The 22,252-nt window shown below is 47.6% G+C and overlaps 1 protein-coding gene across 7 annotated transcripts in view; it reads right to left on the reverse strand.

The window, feature by feature from the left end:
- The window catches only part of TBC1D14 (TBC1 domain family member 14), a 103,966-nt gene that overhangs the window by 38,187 nt on the left and 43,527 nt on the right, over nt 1-22,252 (reverse strand). For all 7 annotated transcript variants that reach the window (XR_007125270.1, XR_007125269.1, XM_047718796.1 and 4 more), the window contains one exon: nt 18,454-18,574. Coding sequence is in view for 5 of the 7 variants with exons in the window: in XM_047718796.1 (XP_047574752.1) it covers nt 18,454-18,574 (121 nt within the window). In the remaining 2 variants the exon portion in view is untranslated. The remainder of the gene's footprint in view (nt 1-18,453; nt 18,575-22,252) is intronic.

The raw sequence follows: 22,252 nt of genomic DNA on the forward strand, positions 1-22,252 counted from the left end.
TCCACCTCCCTGGGGTCCGCCCCCCCGCCCGCCCGGACCGCGGCCGGCACCCTCAGCAGAGCCGCACCGCACTGGGAAACGCGCGCTCCTCATAGGCAGCGGCGAGACCCCGAGCACGCGGAGCTCCGCTCCCTAGCACTTCCTGGAATGAGAAACGTATGTCACCGAACCGAGCTGCACAATGTGTCCGCGCGCCTCCGCTCTGCGTAGCGGGCTGAGAGCACACGGTTGCTCATCTTTCTTCCGCAGGAAGGTGCGTCCAGTCCAACGTCAGGGTGCACAGCGAAGCCCATCCTGACGAACGACTGCTCCCGAGGGGGGCAGCTGGGAGGGGCGTTAGGATCCGTGCGGGCAACACCACTGCCCTGTCCTTCGGTGACACTCACCGAAGCCAGTCGCACAGTGCATCTCAGATGGGAGCATCCCACTACAGACCATACCCCAGCTTACAGGTGCAGGGGCAAAATTCCTTCCCGGCAGCCCACGGGTCCAACGTCCAGGGGTGGACAGACTGGGTCTGGGCCAATGCCAAGACTCCCCGGAGATGGAAATGCACAAGTCTCCAGACTAGGACAACGAGGCTTCCCCAGCTGACTTGCTGGAGACCAGCATTCCCAAATTGCCACCAGAAACTTCTTCACTGGGAAGAAGCCTAGGATTTCCACCCAGCTGTACTCAAGAAGATGGAGGAGTAACGGGGAGCACCTGCAGACACGGGAATTGCCACAGGTCATTGGCAGGTGCAGCCATTTTGGAGGACAGTCTGGCATCCCTCAGGGGCCAGTACACCGACCACACCCCTGGGAACCTGCCCAAGAGAAACAAAATGTCCCTCCACAAAGAGACCTGTTGCAAATATTCACAACATGAACTCACATTAACTGAGGACATGGGATGGGCAGGAAGTCTCGGTGCACAAAGGCTACTGGACAGGCGAACCCCAAAACATGCCTAAGGTCATCTGGAAGATTCCGTTTCTATGAAGTTTCTTTTTTTTTTTTTTAAAGATTTTATTTATTTATTTGACAGAGAGAGATCACAAGTAGACGGAGAGGCAGGCAGAGAGAGAGAGAGGGAAGCAGGCTTCCTGCTGAGCAGAGAGCCCGATGCGGGACTCGATCCCAGGACCCTGAGATCATGACCTGAGCCGAAGGCAGCGGCCCAACCCACTGAGCCACCCAGGCGCCCCTCTATGAAGTTTCTTTAAAAGACAAATCTCTAGACAGAAAGCAAATTACTGTTTGCCTGGAGCTTGAGGAGGGAACTGCCAACAGGCCTGAGGGAACTTTCTGGAATGAGGAAAACATCCTAATACTGGAGTGCACTGATAGCTGCATAGCTACATAAATTTCCTAAAAATCACTGAACATGGACAACGAGAAACTGTTTAGTAATTATATTTCAATAAAGCTGTTTCAAAAAGTAACAGGAGGATCAAGGGAGAGAGGTTGATTCTGGAAGAAGGATTAGGGAAAACCTTAAGAGAAATTACTCGAAATTTGGAAGACAAAAGCATTGGAGGGTGGGGTGTCCTTTCACTTCATCCCTGGGCACTTTTAACATATCAGCCAGTTTATTCAGTCCTCCAGGAGGGTGTGCCCATGTTATTTATTACTTTATTAGAGCCCAGAAAATGTGACAGACACACTAACTTGTACACTGATGTCCAGTAGAAAGAACAACTCCAGAGGTTGTATTTTCTTGTTCCCACCAGTCTGTAGGTTTAAATCCAACCTAACAATCTTGTTCTAATTCTTTTTTTGTTTTTATGCCAATAAATGCCTAGTTCTTCGAATACCCTTATCATCAATTTTACCATCTCACTCAACTTCTCCATGTTTTAAATGAATTTTTGACCTATGGTCATGAATGAATGAATGAATGAATGAAAGAAAAAAAAAAGGGAAGGAAGGAGGGAAAGGAGGGAGGGAGGGAGGAGGAAAGGGAAAAAAGAAAAGGTAAATGTCATGAGAAAACGGCAGAATAACTGTTTTATACCAAGAGAATAAAGAGACAAAAAAGCTAAGGGCAATACGCAAGCCTGACTGGATTCCAGTTCATAAGAACAGTGTGGTGCAACTGGGGAAAAGCAGAATGTGGTCTGGTCATGAACATGGTCACAGTCACATGGAATTACTGACCATCCCCCTAGGTGTGCTAACAGCCTCATGCTGACCGTAGGACAGCTTCCACTCTGTAGACCTGTATGCTGGCATATTGAGGGGTAAGATGTTACGATACCTGCAACTTACTTTCAAATGGTTGCATTAAAAAAAAAAATAGAGGCATGATAATATGAATATCCTAATGTCAGTGACTATTCTGTCTCAGCGGACCATATATGGTGCTTACTGAATTATTCCTGGAACCCTTCTGTAGGTTTAGAGTTTTTCTTCACAAGTGAAAGGGACTATGCAATGTCTGGTGACCGTCCTTCAGATCTTGTCCCAAACAGCAGAAATGCACCCCCTGTCCTGCCCTCGGGGACCAGAACAAGGCCCATCATTCTCTCCCAGCATCAGCTTCCGTTGCTCACAGCACTGATCACACTTGTAATTACATGTTTATTTAAAATGTATTTCCCTCAGGGTGCCTGGGGGGCTCAGTGGGTTAAGCATCTGCCTTTGGCTCAGGTCATGATCCCAGATCCTGGGATCAAGCCCTGAATCAGGGTCCCAGCTCAGTAGGGAGCCTGCTTCTCCCTCTCCCTCTGCTTGCATCTCTCCCTGCTTGTGCTCTCTCTCTCTCTCTCTCAAATGAATAAATAAAATCTTTGAAAAAAAAAAAAAAGATGTGTTTCCCTCAGGGGACCATAAAACCTCTGAGAACAGTGGCAGTCATTTCCCCTCCCTCCCTTCCATCCCTCCATCCACACGCTTCTGGTGATTGGCCCCAGGAACACAGACGAACACAGACGAGCACAGTCCCTACCCTCATATCATCCCAGACCAGCAAGCAGATGACTGCTAAACCACAGACGTGCCCAAGACACCTCCTAGATTTCCAGAGCCCCCGGAGGCAGCTGACTGGCCCATGGGCTAACTGTGGGCTTTCTGGAAGGAGTTCCCGGAGCCAGAGAGGGCTAACACTGCCAAGCTCCCTTCCCACAGACGAATGGGTTCTCAGCCCTCACGACTCCTACGACACCCAGGGCTGCATACACTTTAGAAACCAGCCCCTGGATCTCACAGGGATCAAAAGATTACCGAAGGAACAACTTTCAGTCCTGGGGATTTGGTTAAGTAAATCAGAAGGCCACTACTTAGTAAAAAAACGAGATCATGAAAGACTATCTAAGGATACGGGAAAATGCCTATATTGTCATAAAAATAAGAAGAAAAACGCCCACAAAGTGGTATGTTTTGAATTTTGACACTCATTCATCCACTTAACAAATACGTATTAACTACCCACTAAATCTTGGCGCAGTTCCAGACCCTGGAGATAAAGAATGGTTGAGCGAACAAGTTCTAGACCTTGCTTTCGTGAGCTCGTAGTCTAGCAGGGGCTGAGAGGCCGTAAAGAAACAACCGAGCAAGAACTTAAGATGGGAAATAGCGAAGTCTGTGACCGTGATGACTGATGGGGGCCGGAAAGGTCATCCAGACAGGGAGGGCAGGGAAGACCTCTCGGAACACTATCTAGGAGGGAGCACTGGGCTGAGACCCAGTGAGTCTCATTCAGTCCTAATGATCCTATGAGGTAGAGATTGTGTTAGGCTGAGCCATGGCCCCCACTTAAAAGCATGCTGGAATCCCCAGCACCTGTGAATGTGACCTTCTATGGGAGAAGGGGCTTTGCAGATGTGATTAAGGTTATGGACCCTGAGATGGGGGGAGATTATCCTGGATTATCTGCAGGGACCCAAAATAACCACAGGTATCCTTAAAAAGGGGAGGCAGAGGGGGGTGTGACTATGGAAGAGAGGGAGACAAGAGGATCAGAGGTTGGAGTGAGGTAGCCACATGCCAAGGAATGCCAGCAGCCGCCAGAAGCTGGAAGGGAAAAAAGGGACTCCCTCCTAGAGCCTCTAGAAAGACCAGCCTGGCCAACACCTTGATTTTGGCCTGGAAGACACATTTCAGACTTCTGACCTCCAAAGCTGTAGGAGAATAAATGTGGGCTGTTTTCAGCCCCCAAGTCCGTGGCACTGTCACAGTGGCCCCAGGACACTAACAGAGGCAATGCCAGTGTCCCCTTCCCCACCTCTCTGTCCCCAAACATGCCACCTGAGGCTCTGAGTGGCCTCTTCGGAAAGGCAGCAGATGGGAGGTGGCAAGGTCCAATCTGAACCCAGGCTGTCCGACTCTAGAGCCGAATTCTCTGGGGGACTGCCCTTGAACTAAGATTTCAGTTTCCTACACCGGTGCTCCCTTCACACGCCCACAGCCACATTAATGATTAGACTCAGCCATGAGACCAAGGAACAAACAGAGCACTTGCCTATTACTTCCGGAAACACCACGGGTAGTTTCCACTACCTTCTACAATGCAAAGGCCCCATCCAAAGTGCTTCCACACCGACAAGTGTTTTTGTAAAAGTAACACTCTGAGTTCAAGTTAGACAAGTCACAGAGAGGTGTGGAAAATGCCTCACTCTCCACCAATCTGAGGTTTCTCAGAGTCCTACACAGTCACCTATGAAGGAGCACAGAATATAACACTGCAAACATGCCACTTTGGCACACTATTCCGAGTTAAAGTCTCTCGAGAAACAGTGAGTGCAAGGACACTCTGGCCTTCGTCTGTCCCCCTGAAAGCAGGAATAAGTCTCCTGTGTGAGAGGTACCCTCCCTGCATCAGGAGGGACAGAGGCATCCTTGCCACCAGAGACTGAGAACTCAGGGCCAAGAAGGCTGCGTCAAAAAACCTTATTATGTCTTCACTAATCTACTACCCCAAGTCCAAACCCAAGTCTCCCATACATACAAAATTAGTTTTTTTCCTGTTAATCTGTCTTATGTTTCATTACAGGACGGGCAATGGAACCTAGAAGGGGAGAAGGGAAAATTTTCCACCCCTAGCCGGCTGATCAGGTCTCCTCAGGCCGCCTGCCGTGCATTGGGCCCTGCACTCCAGGCTGGACACGCAAGACAAGCCAGCCAGCCCTAGGACCCTCGCTCACTGGAAATGTCTTCCCGCTGCTCCAATAGTGTTTGAGAGACTATAAAATACCTGAGAATCTCAGTCTTCCACTGCGAATTAGATCAATGGAAGAGTGATGTTTTTCGGCTGTCACTCTTTCCATGTCAACACATTAAACTGCCCAGACAAGGGCAAAAGCATTTGAAAGCTCCCAATGGCCATCTGTCCGGGTCTTCCTAGGAAGCTGCCTCCGTTCTGCTGCTACCATGAAATGCATCTTTCTGGTTCTAGTGACAGGATGGGCCACCAGAATGCAGACGCCATTGCCGGAGTCCAAGGCCAGTGAGAAACCGGCTTCAGAATGTGAGTGGTTGGGGGTATAGCTCAGGGTTAGAGCATTTGACTGCAGAACATGAATGGTGCCCTCCGGCTCAGCACAAGCCTACTGTAGCTTTGAGTCCTTTCTTTGTTCCAGTTTCCCCAATACCTGGCATGCGCATGCCAGAGAGAGTGTGCACGGCTCACATGGCCTACGGACAACTGTATTTATGTGGTCGAAATGTGTATGCAAGCAGTGTGGGCAGGTGGGCACTAACCTGTCAGAGCCCCCCCCCAGGAGGGGCTCAGAAGTCTTGGGGTGAAGAGGGCATTCCTGTTTTACCCTACCTATATTGACCATTTGTGTCTTTTTTCATAAATTATTTTGAATTTGAAACAAAACAAAACAAAACATTTTTAAAGCCATTTCAGATGGAATCCAAGGCTGATTTGCCAATTGCAATTTCCAAACCACACTGAACATTCCTGCAGCAAAGCTGGTTTGGTTTTTGGTTTTTGGTTTTTATGTGTTTTGGTTTTTTTTTTTAATTTACCCTCCCACAACAGCGAAGGTGTAGCCATAGGTTAGACTGGAACAGGAGGAGCCACTGACCTTTACTGAGCTCCCACTGGACTGGACGCCAGCCGCTGCCCCGGGAATGCTTTCAGCCTACTTGACCCTCCAAGCACGGGCAAGGTGCATAGGACCTTTGGAGAGTGGGAAACTGCAGTTCGGGCAGATAAAGTCGCTGGCCCAGGGCCACACAACTGACTGTGGATGACAGAACCAAGACAAGACTTGGGGTCCCCTGATCCCAGTCAGAATCCTCTCATGGTTCCCCTGCCTTCCCAAACTGCAGACCTCTCACCCCTGCCCTGTCAGAGGCCCCCAGGAAGATCTGCAGGAACTAATATGTGGGCTTCTGTTCCCAAATCCCTCTCTCTTCCTGGGAGCCACATAGGCAGACAGATGGGGAATTTATCACTTCCACATCAGGAAAAATAAGCAAACCGTAAGAGGTACTATGCACTGGAATTTCAGAGTTTATATCCCTGAAAGGCACTTGAAGTACAAGAGCTATACTTCTCAGTACAAGAGCTATACTTCTCAGAATAAATTAACCATTACCACAACAGTGGGAGACAATCTATCCAAAGAATAAACACAGAGGTCAAATTCAATGACCTTGTCATTTTCCCTACAGAAACTTCCCATCACTGCTCTCCCTTCTCCTCCAGAAAGGCCTCATGTACAAGTCTGATAAATAATTAACCTGCTCCTTCTCCAAAAACCCAAATTAAGCGGGACTGGAAATTTTGTGCGATCACCTCCTGAATCTCCACCGAAAGGTCCCTATTGCACACAAACACATGCTGTCTGGCACCTCGACAAGCCTGAACTTCCAGAACAGGTTCAGCTTCCAGTAAGGGACCACCACAGCTGTTGAACGTAACCCTCTTTGCTCTGGCCACTGGGCAGCTCAATGTCCGATCTGTACCATCCCTCTGGAGGGACATGGGTTGTGTGTGGGGACACCCATTCACCTCTGGCTTCATCTTGCTATCTTGGGCCCGAAACTCCTCAAATTTTTCCTCTCTCATTCTGCACGCATTTTTTGTTTTGTTTTGTTTTGTTTATTTTTTTAAAGATTTTATTTATTTGACAGAGAGAGCGAAAGAGCACAAGCAGGCAGAGCAGCAGAGGGAGAGGAAGAAACAGGCTCCCCACTGAGCAGGGAGCCCGATAAGAGGATTGATCCCAGGACCCCGGAATCATAACCCGAGTCTAAGGCAGTTGCCTAACCAACTGAGGCCCCAGGCGCCCCTTTTTATATTGTTTTAACTGTTTCTTTTTTTAAAAAAGATTTTTTTAATTCTTAAGTAATCTTACACCAATGTAGGGCTCGAACAGACAGCCTCAAGATCAAGAGTTTTATGTTCTACCAAAGGAGCCAGACAGATGTCCCCTACACACATTAAAAAATATATATTCCTTAGGGGCGCCTGGGTGGCTCAGTGGGTTAAAGCCTCTGTCTTCGGCTCAGGTCATGACCCCAGGGTCCTGGGATGGAGGCCTGCATCTGAGCTCTCTGCTCAGCAGGGAGCCTGCTTCCCCGCCCCCCTCCGCTCCCCGGTGCCTGCCCCTCTGCCTACTTGTGATCTCTGTCAAATAAATAACTAAAAAAAACTTAAAAAAAAAAAAAAAAAGACTTCTTTAAAAAAAAATATTTCTTAGACTGGGATGGCTGGGGGGCTCAGTCTGTTAAGCATCTGCCTTCAGCTTGGGTCATCATCCTTGGGGTCTTGGGATCGAGTCCTTCATCAGGCTCCCTGCTCAGCGAGGAGCCTGCTTCTCCCTCTGCTTCTGCCCCTCTCCCTGCCTGTGCTTGCCCTCTATCTCTCTTGTTCTCTCTCTCTTAAATAAATAAATAAAATCTTTTTCTTTTTTTTTAAAGATTTTATTTATTTGACAGACAGAGATCACAAGTAGGCAGAGTGGGGGGAAGCAGGCTCCCCCTAGCAGAGAGCCCGATGCGGGGCTTGATCCCAGGACCCTGGGACCATGATCTGAGCTGAAGGTAGAGGCCTTAACCCACTGAGCCACCCAGGCGTCCCAATAAATAAAATCTTAAAAAATATATTTTTTAGAGTAGACACGCACACAGAACAAAATTTAAAAGATACGAAAGGATATACAGAGAAAGCAGGTCACCCTCCTCCCTATCTCCCACATATCCAGTGCATTCCCCACTCCAAAGCAATTCGATCACGATCAGCTGTGTAAGTGTCCTTCCAGACAGAGTCACTGTGTCTACAAATATATGCATGTATCTTTACATGTACAGAGCACACTCAGAGAATGGTTATTTGTTTTGATTTTTAGGATCTGCACTTTATTCCACTTAGGGATTTTTTTTTTTTTTAAAGATTTTATTTATTTATTCGACAGAGAGAAATCACAAGCAGGCAGAGAGGCAGGCAGAGAGAGAGGAGGAAGCAAGCTCCCTGCTGAGCAGAGAGCCCGATGCGGGGCTCGAACCCAGGACCTGGGATCATGACCTGAGCCGAAGGCAGCGGCTTAACCCACTGAGCCACCCAGGCGCCCCTCCACTTAGGGATTTAACCAATTTCCTACTGCCAGGCATTGAGCTTACTTCCAACCTTTGGCGCTGGAATCGATACCCTTAGCAACCATCATTTTACTTACATACTGATTACTTATATACTGATTCATCTCTAGGATGAATCCCTAGAAATGGAAACGTGGGTCAAAGGTACCCTGATGGATTCATTCATTGTACGTTATTTTTTTAATTAAAATATTTTTGATGTACATAGTTCTATGACTTCTAACAGCTACTGCCACCACAGAACAGAAAGTTCTACATCTTTCTTCCAGCCATCACCATCACAACCAAGATGAGGAGAAATTCTACCAGCCCCAAGACCTCCTCCCTGCTCCTCGCACCCCACGCCATCCCTGGAACTACTCCTGTCATTTCCAGTGTGTCACATGTATGGAATCATATAGCCTGTCAACTTTTGAAACTAGGTTCCCACGCTCAGATAAAACCCCCAAGGCTCAACCAAGATTGTCAATATGGTGGATTACACCAACTGATCTTCAAATGCTAAACCAGCCTTGCATTCCTGGCAAAAATGCCATTTAGTTGTGGGGTATGACCTTTTTTTTTTTTTTTTTTAAAGTATTAATGGATTCAACTTGCCAATATTCTATTGGGGATTACATACATCTTCATAAGGGAGACAGGTCTGCAATCAGATTTTTCTGTACTGCACTTGTCTCCTTTGGTATCAGGGTAATTGAGGCCTCGTAAAATGTGTCAGGAGCTGGGCTCGCCTCTAAAACTGGTGTTATTTTTCTTTAAATACTGGCAGAACTCACCAAGGACACTCCCTGGGCTTGGAGATTTCCATTTCTTTGATAATTAGAGGGTGATTCAGGTCATCTAGTCACCTTGGATGAGATTTGGTGACTTGTGATTTTCAAAGAAATGGACCATTTCATCTAAATTCTCAAACTTATGAATGTGGAGTTATCCGTGACATTCTCATTGTTGTTTTAATTTCTGTGGTATCCCCTCTCTCACTCTTATTGATAATCTGGTTTGCTTCTCCTTTTGTCAATTTTGCTAGCGTTTGATCAATGTTCTTCATCATTTCAAAGAATCAGCTTTTGGTTTCACTGTTATTTTTCATTTTTAGTTTCACTGATTTCTGTTCTTATGTTTATTACCCCCCTCCCCTTGGCTTACTCTGGGTTTATTTGCTTCTTTTATGGTTCTTAGCATAGAAAATCAGATTATTGATCAGAGAACTTTGTTCTTTTCTAACATGAGCCTTTTAACACTTTAAATTTCCTTCTAAGCATTATATCCCACAAATTTTGGTATGTTCTATTTTCATTCAGTCCAAAATATTCTCTAACTTTCTTTGTGACCTCCTCATTGTCCCATGATTTATCTAGAAGTGTGTTACTTATTTAATTTCCAAGTTTTGGGGTGGGTTCTTGCTATCTTTGTGTCACGGCTTTGTGATCTAATTCCACTGTGGTTAGAGAACCTATTTTGTGTCATTTTAATCCTTTCAGCTTCATGGTTGCTTCTATAACACAGGTTATAGTCTATCCTGGTGCACGCTGTATGCATGCTTGTCAAGAAATGTGTGCTATGCTCCTGCGGAAGGCCGGAGCGTTTTCCAAACACCCATCAGTCCAGCCGGCCCATAGTCAGTCCTTCAGAGTCCTGGCTGATTCCGTCAGTGGTCTATAGGTCACCGTTTAGAGTCGACAACCCAGTAGTAACTGTGGACTTGTACATGTGTTCCAGCTCTGCCCATCTCTGCTTCATGCATTCCACAGCTCTCGTGGGTACACACACATTCAGAGTCATTCTGTCTTCACCAGGTGACATTCTGCCTCGTCCCTGGGAACTTCGCATCCTCTGAAATCTAATTTTTCTTATGCTACTCTATCTACTCCATCTTCATTCCAATTAGTGCTTTCCTGGTATATCTTTTCCCATCCTTTCATTTTAACCTACGTATTTTACATGTGAAGTGAGTTTCTTTTAGACAACACGTATTTGGGTCTTTTTAATTTTCTTACCCATTCTGACAATCTGTCAAGATTAGGCCCTCAGACACACAACTGGTGTGTTCAGAGCATTTATATTAATATAATAACTGATATGTTTCAGTTTATTATCTTGTCTGTTTTGTTTTTCCTTCCTCTATTTCCTCCTTCCTGCCTTGGTTTCATTTTTTTAACTTTTTAGAATTTCATTTTAATGTCTTGTGTTTTTTACTCTCTGTTGTAATTTGGCAGTTGACCTAGGGATTATAATGCACATTTAATTGTTTTAGCCTCTTACCACCATATTCCTTTATGTCACATCTACAGACACTGAGAACCCAGATGATGTTCTAGTCTTTGCTTCAATGGAACACATTAGAAAGAGTTCACGAAGAGAACAGGGGTCTGTTGCACCTACCTAGAGCCTCACTCTTCCCCTCCTCTTCCTTCTGAATGTTCCAAGTCTCCTTAAGGTATAATGACCTTCCATCTGAAAAACGTCCTACAGCAACTCAGATCTGCTGGCAACAAATTCTCCCATGCTTCCTTCATCCTGAGACCCCTGTGTTTCACCTGCAACCCTGCAGGGTTTTGTGCCCGACACAGAATTTGGAACTGATGGCGCTTTTCCTCCAGTACTTTTTAAAAACCAGGTTTCTGATGTAAACAATCAAAGTCATTCAAATTGTCATTCCCCAGTAAGTAATCCATTTTATCTGGCTGCTTGTAAGATAGTTTTTGTCTTTATTTTCAGCAGTTCGATTATGATTTGTCTCGGCATGGTCCTCTGTGGCTTCCTCCCATCTGGAGTTCACCGAGACCCCTTTCCCAAGTCTATAAGCTTAGATCTTCTGTCGGATTTAAGCCATATTCAGACACTATCTAGTCCAATATGTTTTCTGCACCCCGTCTTTCTCCTCTCTTTCCAAAACCCCAAGAGCACCACTGTTCAGCCTGTCAGTACTGCCCTACGTGTCCCTAAAGCTTAGTCACTTTCTCCAATCTTTTTTCTCTGTATTGTTCAGACGGAATGGTTTCTATGGACCCATCTCAAAGTTTACGCACTCTTTCTGCTATCATCTTTGCTCTACTACTGAGACTATCCAGTTAGCTTTTTGTTGTTTATTAGCTTTTTATTGTTACGGTTATCTTTTTTTCTTTTTAAAGATATTACTCATCCATCTGTCAGAGAGAGAGAGAGCATAGGCAGGGACAGAGGGAGAAGCAGGCTCTCCGCTAAGCAAGAAGCCTGATGTGGGTCTCTATCCCAGGACCCTGAGATCATGACCCCGGCTGAAGGCAGACACTTAACCTACTGAGCCACCCAGGCAATATAATAAATAAAAAATAACATGTTATTTTTATTTTTCATTTAAAAATTCTGTGTAGGGGCTCCTTGGTTGTGGCTCCAAAGTCAGCTGACTTTTCAAAGCCTTCACGGCGCCTGTTGGCTACAATCCCCACCATGTGCATCGCCCAGCGGCCAGCATGGGACCCAGGTGCCAGTCTGTTCCTGAAGTCCAGTTCTCAAGTCTACTTTTGCTAGTTACGGTCAGATCCATGCATCCACAACTTGGGAGTCAGCCCAGGAGTTCATAATAACCTTCAAGGCCACTTTCCTGAGCTCTTCCTCTCTACAATGTCTCCAGAACTTACAGATTCCCTGGGTCACCCCTTCTCTGGTTTTCTAGCCACACACACACCTCCCACAACCTTGGGCCAAGTGGTAGGAGGAGAGAGAAGAGGGCATCAGCGGTCTCCCCCACCATCTTGGGAATAAACCTCCTCTCATCAGGTCCCCTTCCTGAGAGTTTCAGACTCCTGCTGGCCCATTTCTACTGTCGGGAGACTGCACGGGAGCTGGGGTGTGAGAAAACAGAGAAAAGGAAAAAATGAAAAGTAGGGTTTTTGCATTCTGAGTGTAAGAGTACCACTCCTCATCCAGAACTAGAAAGGCTTTCCTAGTGCTAACTCTGATCTAACCCGTCTCTAATACCTAGTGCTTATTAACACCCATCTCTGGGTCTTAGGATACCTTGAGTTTGGGCTGTGGAATATCAGAGGAGAAAAAAATGGTAGGGTCAATCGAGTCAGCGGTACTCTGAGCTGTGGTCTTTTCCCGTGGTCCACCTGCTACCATTTACTTTCCAGAAGGCTCGAAAAGCTACTCTACATATGATGTATTATGTTCCAGTTTTACAGCTGTGCTTATCAGGAGACAGGTTAGAGTGTGTTTGCTCCTTACCCACAACTAGGACCTGCTCTTTTTTGTAAATGGGTTCAACCCTATTTTGAAGATGAAGGAAGTTTTCTCAAGTTGTTTTAGAATTACCTGCAGGCCCGTCACCAGCCCCCTGCACTGACCATCCAGGCTTTGTCTTTTCTGCAGTTTGTGATGGTTTATGTTTTTCTGACCACCCAGACTTCACAGCACCCAGAAGTGAGGAGAATGAATATTGCTTTCAACTGTTCTGGATTTGCCGCCTTCTGGGATTCTCGCTTTCACATCTAAGGGCTGACTGGAAATTCCAGGCCATCCAAGTCGTTCCAGGTTACACACGCCCAAACACATGTACGCTTCTCTGCTCAAATGACATGTCTTATCCAGAACATGGGAGCCCACAAGCCCGCACTGCCCGTGGCGGTCCCTACCCGTCGGCAGCTGCCTTGGAGCTCAAACAGGACGCTGTCTGAATCCCCGAGTCTATGTACCTGCTGTAAGGTTTCAAGGATTTACAAACGATGCTTGGAAGCATCTCTCTAAATGTGGGCAGCCCTGAGCTCCTCTGACATCTCAGAATACAGAGACTCGCTTTGACTTTTTAAGTGGTCTTTTCCTCTAAATAAATAAATAAATAAATAAATAAAAATCAAAAGACCACGCATGAGAAAATTATTGAAAGGAAAAATACCCAAATGCAAACAGTGGTTATTTCAGGGCGATAAGATGCCCAGTGTATTCTTTTCCTTAATAGGTTAACATCTTATACATCTTCTACCAATTAACCAAGATAGTAAGTATTGCTAATTTATCTTTATAAATCCAACCCCCGTTTCCGATAGTTCGAGCAACCGGGAGACAGTAAACCACAACTCCCGCACGCCAGGCGATGGCAGCGAGATCTTTTAATAAGATTTCATCCGCACGTCTTCACCAGAGTACCCAAATTCCCCAGCAAGTCGCCGCTTCTCAAACCCGGTGCGTGTCAGTGTCACGGGCAGAACGCAAACAACAGCAAAACGCCAGTCAGGCTGGAAGGGGGCTATGGGAAGAGAGAAGTCAAGAACAATTCTCAAGTCTTAGACTTGAGAAGAAGAAGAAGACTTGAAAAAGAAGGCTATCACTTTCCAAAATGGGGAAAGATGCAAAGGGAACAGGCCCAATGGTACAGAAAAAGCAATGTAGGAGTCAGACAGGAAGTGGCTGGTGGATACCCAGTGGAACATGCAGGCAAGGTCTACAGTTCAAGGATGAGGTCCTGGCTGGGAACAAATGTGAGGGCTGCTGGGGAGCCTTGAGTCCCACTGAGGTCTCCTAGGGGGTGACCACAGACAGAGAAGCACCTGAGAGGCCCTCTAAAATCCAAAGGGCACCCCGCAGAGGAGAGTGCAGTGACCCGGAAGTCAAGGTCAGAAAGGCTCGCAAGGAGCAGAAGAGAGGTGGATAAGAGCTGGGCTGAGGAATGACCCCTGGACCTGGGAACGGGCGGTCAACTTGAAAAACCAGTGGCGTGGAAACCCTAGGATGGGTTTCCATCACACCGTTTCTGCACGCCACTTCTCTTCACAGGCTTATCACAGCTGCAATGACCTGCAGAGTTATTGTGCTTCAAGCTGTGTGTCCCCGATCTATCATAAGGTCCAACAAAGGCAGGGGCCATGTTAGTCTTGCCCTTCACTGTAATCCTGGGAGGGACCCCCACGGTGGCTCAACTTTACGGGGCAAAGGACCACTGAATCCAAGAAGGAAGGCTCCTCTTTCTTCACAAGGCAAAGGATGTGCCGCCCTAAGGGGCCAATGTGGCCAGAGCCCTGCCCCGTACAAACCCAAGGACAAGAGACCCCAAGACAGCTATGTTCAAATGCATTCTCCACAACTTTATTCTCAGGGGCCTCTCCAGTTCACCAGCAGCTGCCACGATGGGCGTCCGGTATATTCTGGACCACTTATTTAACCTGCTGTGAGCAACGATGGCTATTTGCCTCTTATACCCACCAACCCCTTCTCTAACAGCAGTGTTTCGGTAATGTGAGTGCACGTGACCAGTACCTGGAGCATTTGCTAGAACACTACTTGGGGTGCCCCCAGCTCCACAGTTTCTTCAGTGGGTCTGAGATGAGGCCCGAGAACCTGGGTTTCTAACAAACACCCAGATGGTAACAACATTAGTCCACAGACCATACTTTGAGAACCATGCTTTAGGGTCATTCTCATAGCTATCCTTGGTCATTTTTGTTTCCCCTGTTTAGAAAATCTCTCTGAAATAATGTTAAGCAGAGAGAAAATTACTTTTCAAAACCTTTATGAAATTTGAAAAGATATCTGAAAGTAACATTTCCTAAAAATGGCAGCCATGTACCCATACGTCTCAAGTTAAGAGACTCTGGCCCAGTTGGACGAAGTCCAATGTGTCCCAGGGCGCCCTGGGCAAATCAGAGGTAGCATCTCCCACTTGCTGGACCTATTAATTGAAAGTCACAACCGCCCCTCCTTGAGTACTAACTCTGGGCCATGGGCTCTGGGAAACATGGGACAAAAATATTCCACATACGTGATCTCTTATAACAATCTAGTGAGTTGGATTCAGAATGCCCTTGCTGCCCAGGAGTAACTGGCCAAGGTTACACAGATAAGGGGAGGCGAGGCTGGAAATCACACACAGGTCGGTAAGTCCAAAGACCTTGGCTGGTGTGCGCACCTGTCCCCTTGGCTGCACCGCAGGCTCCTTGAGGTGTCCCGACCCAGCCACAGGCCTGGCCTTGGCACAGGGCGGTGTTTGCTGAACGTGTTAAGTGAAGGGGCGCATGGAGGCGTCAGGCTCATCCTCTCACACTGTGTTCTGTTTCTTGTGTGTCACAAGAAGGGCACAATAATAACAGCAAACACCTGCCGGCACTTAGGACATTCCACGCTGTTCTGAGCATGTGATGTCCACTCGCACACTGAATCCTTGCCCCTCCAAGGCTGGTCCTGTGGCTCTCCAGATTCTGGAGAGGAGGAAATGAGGCTCAAAAGGGTTATGGGACTTGCCCACCTAGCTGAGCTGTGGCAAAGCCGGGATACCGACTCCTGCACTCTGACTCCAAAGTCCAAGCTCTTAAATCACTGTGCGATAAACACTTTCCAAAGAGAGCAGGAAAAGGAACTCGAGTCTCCTAAGCCCTTCTTGCTGCTCCGGCTCTAACGGGAGTCGTTGGCACTGCTTGGGCTCACAGGTCCCGAAACTAAACCCTGGCTCCAAGCTCTCTAGAGAGTGGGAGCCGACACCTGTGACAGCAGCCAGCTCCAGCCCGATGCCCGGGGGCCTCTCCACCACACCAGATCCCCGGCCTGGGATCCCCCACAGGCCTTGCCAGCCCCAGGAGGGAGGCATGGGATTAAGGGCCAGAGACACAAAGCAGGAGCGAATAAGACACAGGCCAGATTGTGTGACTCATGCAGGTACAATTACATCCTTTATTATTGATGCTTGAAGCCAGATGGCCCTCTTCTCTGCAGTACTGTGTTACCACATGATTAGCGGACCTAGTCATTTCAGTTCACAAAATTCCTTTAGGTTCAAGAACATAATCCGGGGCGCCTGGGTGGCTCAGTGGGTTGAAGCCTCTGCCTTCGGCTCAGGTCAGGATCTCAGGGTCCTGAGATCGAGCCCCGCATCAGGCTTTCTGCTCGGCGGGGAGCCTGCTTCCTCCTCTCTCTCTCTGCCTGCCTCTCTGCCTACTTGTGATCTGTCTCTCTCTCTCTCTGTGTCAAGTAAATAAATAAAATCTTAAAAAAAAAAAAAAAACATAATCCATGTTCACCTTAAAAAAAAAAAGGTTCAACAAAGATAACAAAGAAATTCAAACACAATGCAAGTGATACTAAAAGTCATGGGAAAAACTACAAAAGCACAATGGCCACTTTTTTTCCAAAGTGTGGATTTCTTTAAAAATTCAGCTTGGCTATTTAGTTTCTAAGAAATTTATAGCAGAGCTTTGCATATGAATGCATCACCTTTTAATTGTATGCTATTATACTAAGCCTACACAATAAGTGATTCCAATTCAAAATATAACAATCTGTAAAAACGAATTCCAACACCGGTGTACTTGCTAAGTTCCCTGGGCCCAGACAATCGCAATAAGGAATATCAGACAATCTTCAGAACGCCTTCAGACATTCAGTTTGCTGAGGCAGAAACACATGAAATGCATGCAGATTCCCCATGCTGTTCAAGCCAGAGCCCCGGCATGCCCTCACCGTCTCCCATACATGCCATGCCCCTCTACCCAGCACGTCTGGTACCCTCAACCCACAAGAACCACAGCGCTGGGCAGACCCCACTTTACTCCTCTGGACTAGTCCAAGAGCCACATTCTTGCCAGGGGGACTTTTCACTCCTTAGGTAAGTAAAATCCTCCGGGACTGCCCAGAGCCTTCAGGTGAGAGACAGGTTCCAGGCCCAGCCAATGACACAGGCCCCAGGGACAGCCCCTCCCACTGCTCCTTGGGTGCAGGCCACACACAGCCCTGGTCCCTCAGCCCCTCAGCCCTGGCACAGGCCACCCTCACTTTCTCCCGCCCCTTCCTTACAGAGACTCAGAGGAGCAGCCCTAGGGTAGGGTCTACCTCTGCCCAAGTCACTCAGCCGGTCTCTTAGGTGCTTCTTTGGTAAGATAATAATGGTACCTTCTGCAGAAGGCAGTTACAAGCTTTAAATGAACTAGAAACCCAAGTGCTGACTCATCTGAAACTGGCACAGAGGAAGCACTCAATTCAGGATCCCCCGTCTTAGTAACTCTGCCACACCTCTGAACTCAACCATGTGTGAGGCCTGGCCCAGCAGGCCCAGCCGCACCCCCATACACACCTACGGTTCTCCTCCTCCTACCCGCCCTGGAGTCCTCTCCTTACCAGAGGGGCGCTCTGGAGCAAATGCTGCAGTCACTTCTCTCAGCCCAGCGCCACACCTGAGGCCGGGCACTTAGTAGGTCCTCAAAAGTATTCACTGAACAACTGTCAGTGAATACAAAACTGAGGTGGTAGGAGGCAGCCTGCTGGGGGGACAGTGTCACGGCATTGGGCAAATGGCAGTCTGTGAGGATGGCTGGGACTCAGAGTGCAGGGGAGGACGCAGCCGGTAACAGTCAAAGTCCAAGCCATAGATACCTCTGGCCTTGCAGAGTCTGTGCACGAGCCTTCTTTGAAAAGATGAACACATGCCTCCAGCTGTCGGCATCCCAGTGATGAGATAGGACAGGCCGGGCCTGACCCTTGTACCCCACTCCCTCCCCCTGCTCGGAAAAGGGAGCAGCTCCCAAGCCAGCAAGGGGAAGGGGTCCTCCTACAGGGGGTAGGAGGGGGATGAGCGATGGCCCCTGCATTCCTGGCCAAATCAGCAACGGAAGGATTACACTCCAAGAAACCCATGGGACCGGAGGGGAGAGTGCTTTAATAAGGAACACAATTAATAAAAGTTTGACAATAAACACATCTGCAACTAGTACTGGAAAAACCGATCGAGTGACATTACACAGAGCGAAGCCAGCTCTCCCCTGTGCGCATGCGGGAAGCAACAAGGAATGGAAAAGGTTAAAGGCATCAACTTTCTGATGACAGACTCAGATTTTAGGAAGTGGGCATGCAGATCAACACAAAGTTTTCCAATTTCAAAGCCTCCAGAAAGGTCATTTTCGCAAGGTTCATAAATAGCGCTGCACAGCATATTTCTGCGTTTTTGGGTCTCGTATACCTTTTGTATTTTCTTTGAATCTTTCTGAGCATTCTCTCGAAGTGGTACTTTTCCAAATAACTTCCATCCCAAGTCATTTTGTTTGTCAAGTCTTGCATTCTGTTTTCTAGCAAGCAAATTCCTATAGGAAGAAAATAAGAGGGTTAGGGAACTTCTGGGTATTCACAGAAACACCAGGACAGCCAAGTCACTCTCTAATGAAAACAAGTAGACCTTCCTTTGAGAGACCACCATGAGGAACCACAAGTTTTAATTCTGCAGACCTGTCATCAGAGAAGACACAGAATTATGCAACCGGGAAAAAGCCCCATAACCACAAGTAAGCTTTTTGTTGTTCAACTGTGACATGTACAAATTCTACAATTCGGAGTAAGGAAATACCTTGTATCACAACAAAATATCTCAGAAAAAGTGAGGTTTGTTTTTTTTTTTAAACTTTTTTTAAACTTATTTGAGAGAGAGAGATCACAAGTAGGCAGAGAGTCAGGCAGAGAGTGGAGGAAGCAGGCTCCCTGCCAAGCAGAGAGCCTGATGCGGGGCTCGATCCCTAAGATCACGACCCAAGCTGAAGGCTGAGGCTCAACCCACTAAGCCACCCAGGTGCCCCCAGAAAAAGTGAGTTTTAAAGTCAGACTGAAGTGAATTGAAACCCTGGCCCAGTTACTCACTAACTGTGTGAATTTGACCAGTATATTCATCTCTTTGAGCCTCAGTTTCCTTATGTTTAACAAGGGTCTTTGTTGGAATTAAAATGACAGGTACATAGTCAGTGCTTAAAAAATAAGAGCTGCTAGGCGCTGGGGGCTCAGTGGGCTGAGTGTACGACTCTTGGTTTCGGCTCAGGTTATGATCTCAGGGCGAGAGATCGAGCCCCGCGTCAGGCTTTGTGCTCAGTGTGAAGTGTGCTTGAGATTCTCTCCCTCTCCCCCTCCTCCCACTCTCACATGCTCTCTAAATAAAGAAATAAAATCTTAAAAAAAAAAAAAAAACAGCAGTTGCTTTAATAATTAACCTCTAGCTTAGTTGAAGTTATCTATAAGGTAAATCTGCATTATCTCTTCATAAAGAGTCTCCACAGGCCATGAAAAGAAAGCCACTCAGCCAACAGTCATGAGGTCTTCCCTCCCAACAACAAGTAAACAAAAGTCTTGAAAACCACAGATAAGTCCCCACTGGTAGTACAAAATAAACTACGTTTTGGAATGTACGTGCTGGTGCATTCATTAAAAACAAACAGTTTCGGGGCGCCTGGGTGGCTCAGTGGGTTAAGCCACTGCCTTCGGCTCAGGTCATGATCTCAGAGTCCTGGGATCGAGCCCCGCGTAGGGCTCTCTGCTCGGCGGGGAGCCTGCTTCCTCCTCTCTCTCTGCCTGCCTCTCTGCCTGCTTGTGATCTCTCTCCGTCAAATAAATAAAAAATTAAAAAAAAAAAAAAAGTTTAAAAAAAACAAACAGTTTCCAGGGCTCACTGGAAATGTAAAATGACTCCGCGGCATCTCCTGTCCCAGAAAGGAAGAAAGTGCTCAGGGAAAAACAGGGACGCGTCTAAAGGAAACAGAAGCCAACGTGAAATACAGACTCTCCCTGGCTAAATCGGGAACAATCTAGTCGTTGAAATAAAAGGAGGGCAAGGGATTATAATCCACTGAATAAACAAGAATCCAAAAGCCCATATGGATCTGAGCAAGCACAAAGAAGCGGAGGAGGAGGGATGCAGCCTCAGAAGCACAGGCAGGCGCGTGGACATGGGAAAGGACCAGTGGGCGCTCGGCCTGGCAGCTGACAGCTGACGATGATGGTTTCCACCGATTCTGAAAGCATCTCCCACAAATTCCTTGTCAGTACAAAGGCAAGCCTGCTTGGGCAGGTGCTCAGAGCCCGTGTTCCCAGCACAGAGGAGCTGGCACGTGCCTCCCGCTCTCGGGCCCTGACAAGAGCCCACCACGTTGATGGCGGCAACGGGCAGTCGGACTATCGGAGAAGATTCCTGAAACAACTAACGGGATGTGAATACACACTGTGGACTAGGAAAGAGCGCAAGATTTATGTTAAATTTGCTGATCTTATAACCACACAGCGCTTATGTAAGAGAGTGCCCTTGCTCTTAGGGAAGGTACTCGTACTTCCTACCAGTTCTTCTAATGCTTCTTAGAAATACTTACTTGCTTATATGGCATAGATACCACAGTCACACACCAGATAAAACATAGGAAGTGAGGGGCACCTGGGTGACTCTGCCGGTTAAGCATCTGCCTTTGGCTCAGGTCATGACCTCCGGGTTCTGGGATCAAGCCCCAGGCTGGGCTCCCTGCTCAACGGGGAGCCTGCGTCTCCCTCTCTCCCTGTTCCTGCTCTCTCACTCAAATAAATACATAAAATCTTAAAACAAAACAAAATAACACACATAAACAACACATGAAGTGAGACACGAACAGTGAATCTGGGTAAAGGATACTTGGAAGTTCCTTATTTTTCTTGCAACTTTTCAACAAATTCGAAAATCAATCAAAATAAAGTTATAAAAACTTCCCAAAAGGAAACAAACGGTTTCACATACTCTTCCTTGCTTTTCTGTTGTGGTTATAATAGAAACCACTTCACAGGCCAAGGCAATTCTATACACCTTTGTAAGAAACAAACTCTGAGCTGTCCCCAGACCCAACCTGTTTAACTCGGCCAACGGTGGAGGACACACGATTCAAACAGAGCGAAAACCTCAGCTTCCAGAACTCTCGGCTCACTAACAGTCTGCATTTTGCTGAAGAGGCATTGCCTCTGGAGAAGGGAACAGGGCACAAGGGACAAATAGTGAGGAACCCAAATGCTCCTGGAAGGGGAGAGGCCGGGAGTGAGGTGATGAAACCTGACCCCATTCTAGACAGATGCGGGTCGCCAAGGGTCTGGAGTAGTAAGGACTAGGACAGAGAACTGCACAGAAGCAACCGGTGACTGGGATCCAGGAGCAGGACCAGACCGGTGGAGCTAGTCGCACAGAAGGCCAGCAAAAGCAGTAGGAGGAACAGAAACCTTGTTTTCTCCATCCCCTGCAAAGGCTCTGTAAGTCTGTACATAGTACAAAGAGAACTTCTCAAAATTCACCATACAAGAGACACCTGGGTGGCTCACTGGGTTAAGCCTCTGCCTTCGGCTCAGGTCATGATCCCAGGGTCCTGGGATGGAGCCCCACATCGGGCTCTCTGCTCAGCGGGGAGCCTGCCTCCCCCTCTCTCTCTGCCTGTCTCTCTGCCTACTTGTGATCTCTATCAAATAAATAAAAAAAATCTTAAAAAAAAAAATCACAATACATGATAGGCCACGACTTCTGAAAGGCTCACGAAAGGTATCCTCGGTTGGGTTATTTGTCATGGATAAGAGGCCAAGGAGCTCTGAAAGGACAGGAAATCCCACCCGAGCTTCAGCTCTTTGTGTCCTCAGCACAGGGAACAGGGAGCCAGCCAGAAAGAGGTTCCGGCCTCTGGCTTCCCTTTCAGATCGGTGGGTCCCTGGAAGCCTGGCACAGAGCTGGCCACTGAGCCCAGGAGGCCAGCTGGAGCCAAGCCCCTGCCTCTGGCCATGATGTGCCCAAGCCCCATTCCCGGGGCCAGGTGTGCAGATGGGGTAGGGAGAGCCCAGGAGCCCTGACTGCGCCCTTTAAACCCTGTGCTGTCTGGCTGGCCCGGAGGCACCCTTGGGATCATCCTGGACCCCACACAGAGTCACACACTGGTGCCGCTCTCCCCAGTCCAGGAGAGGCCAGAGCCACAGCTATGGGTCCTCAGCAAGTTAGCACCCCCTGCTGC

Source organism: Lutra lutra, chromosome 2 (genome assembly GCF_902655055.1).
Source record: "Lutra lutra chromosome 2, mLutLut1.2, whole genome shotgun sequence".
Classification (NCBI taxonomy): domain Eukaryota; kingdom Metazoa; phylum Chordata; class Mammalia; order Carnivora; family Mustelidae; genus Lutra; species Lutra lutra.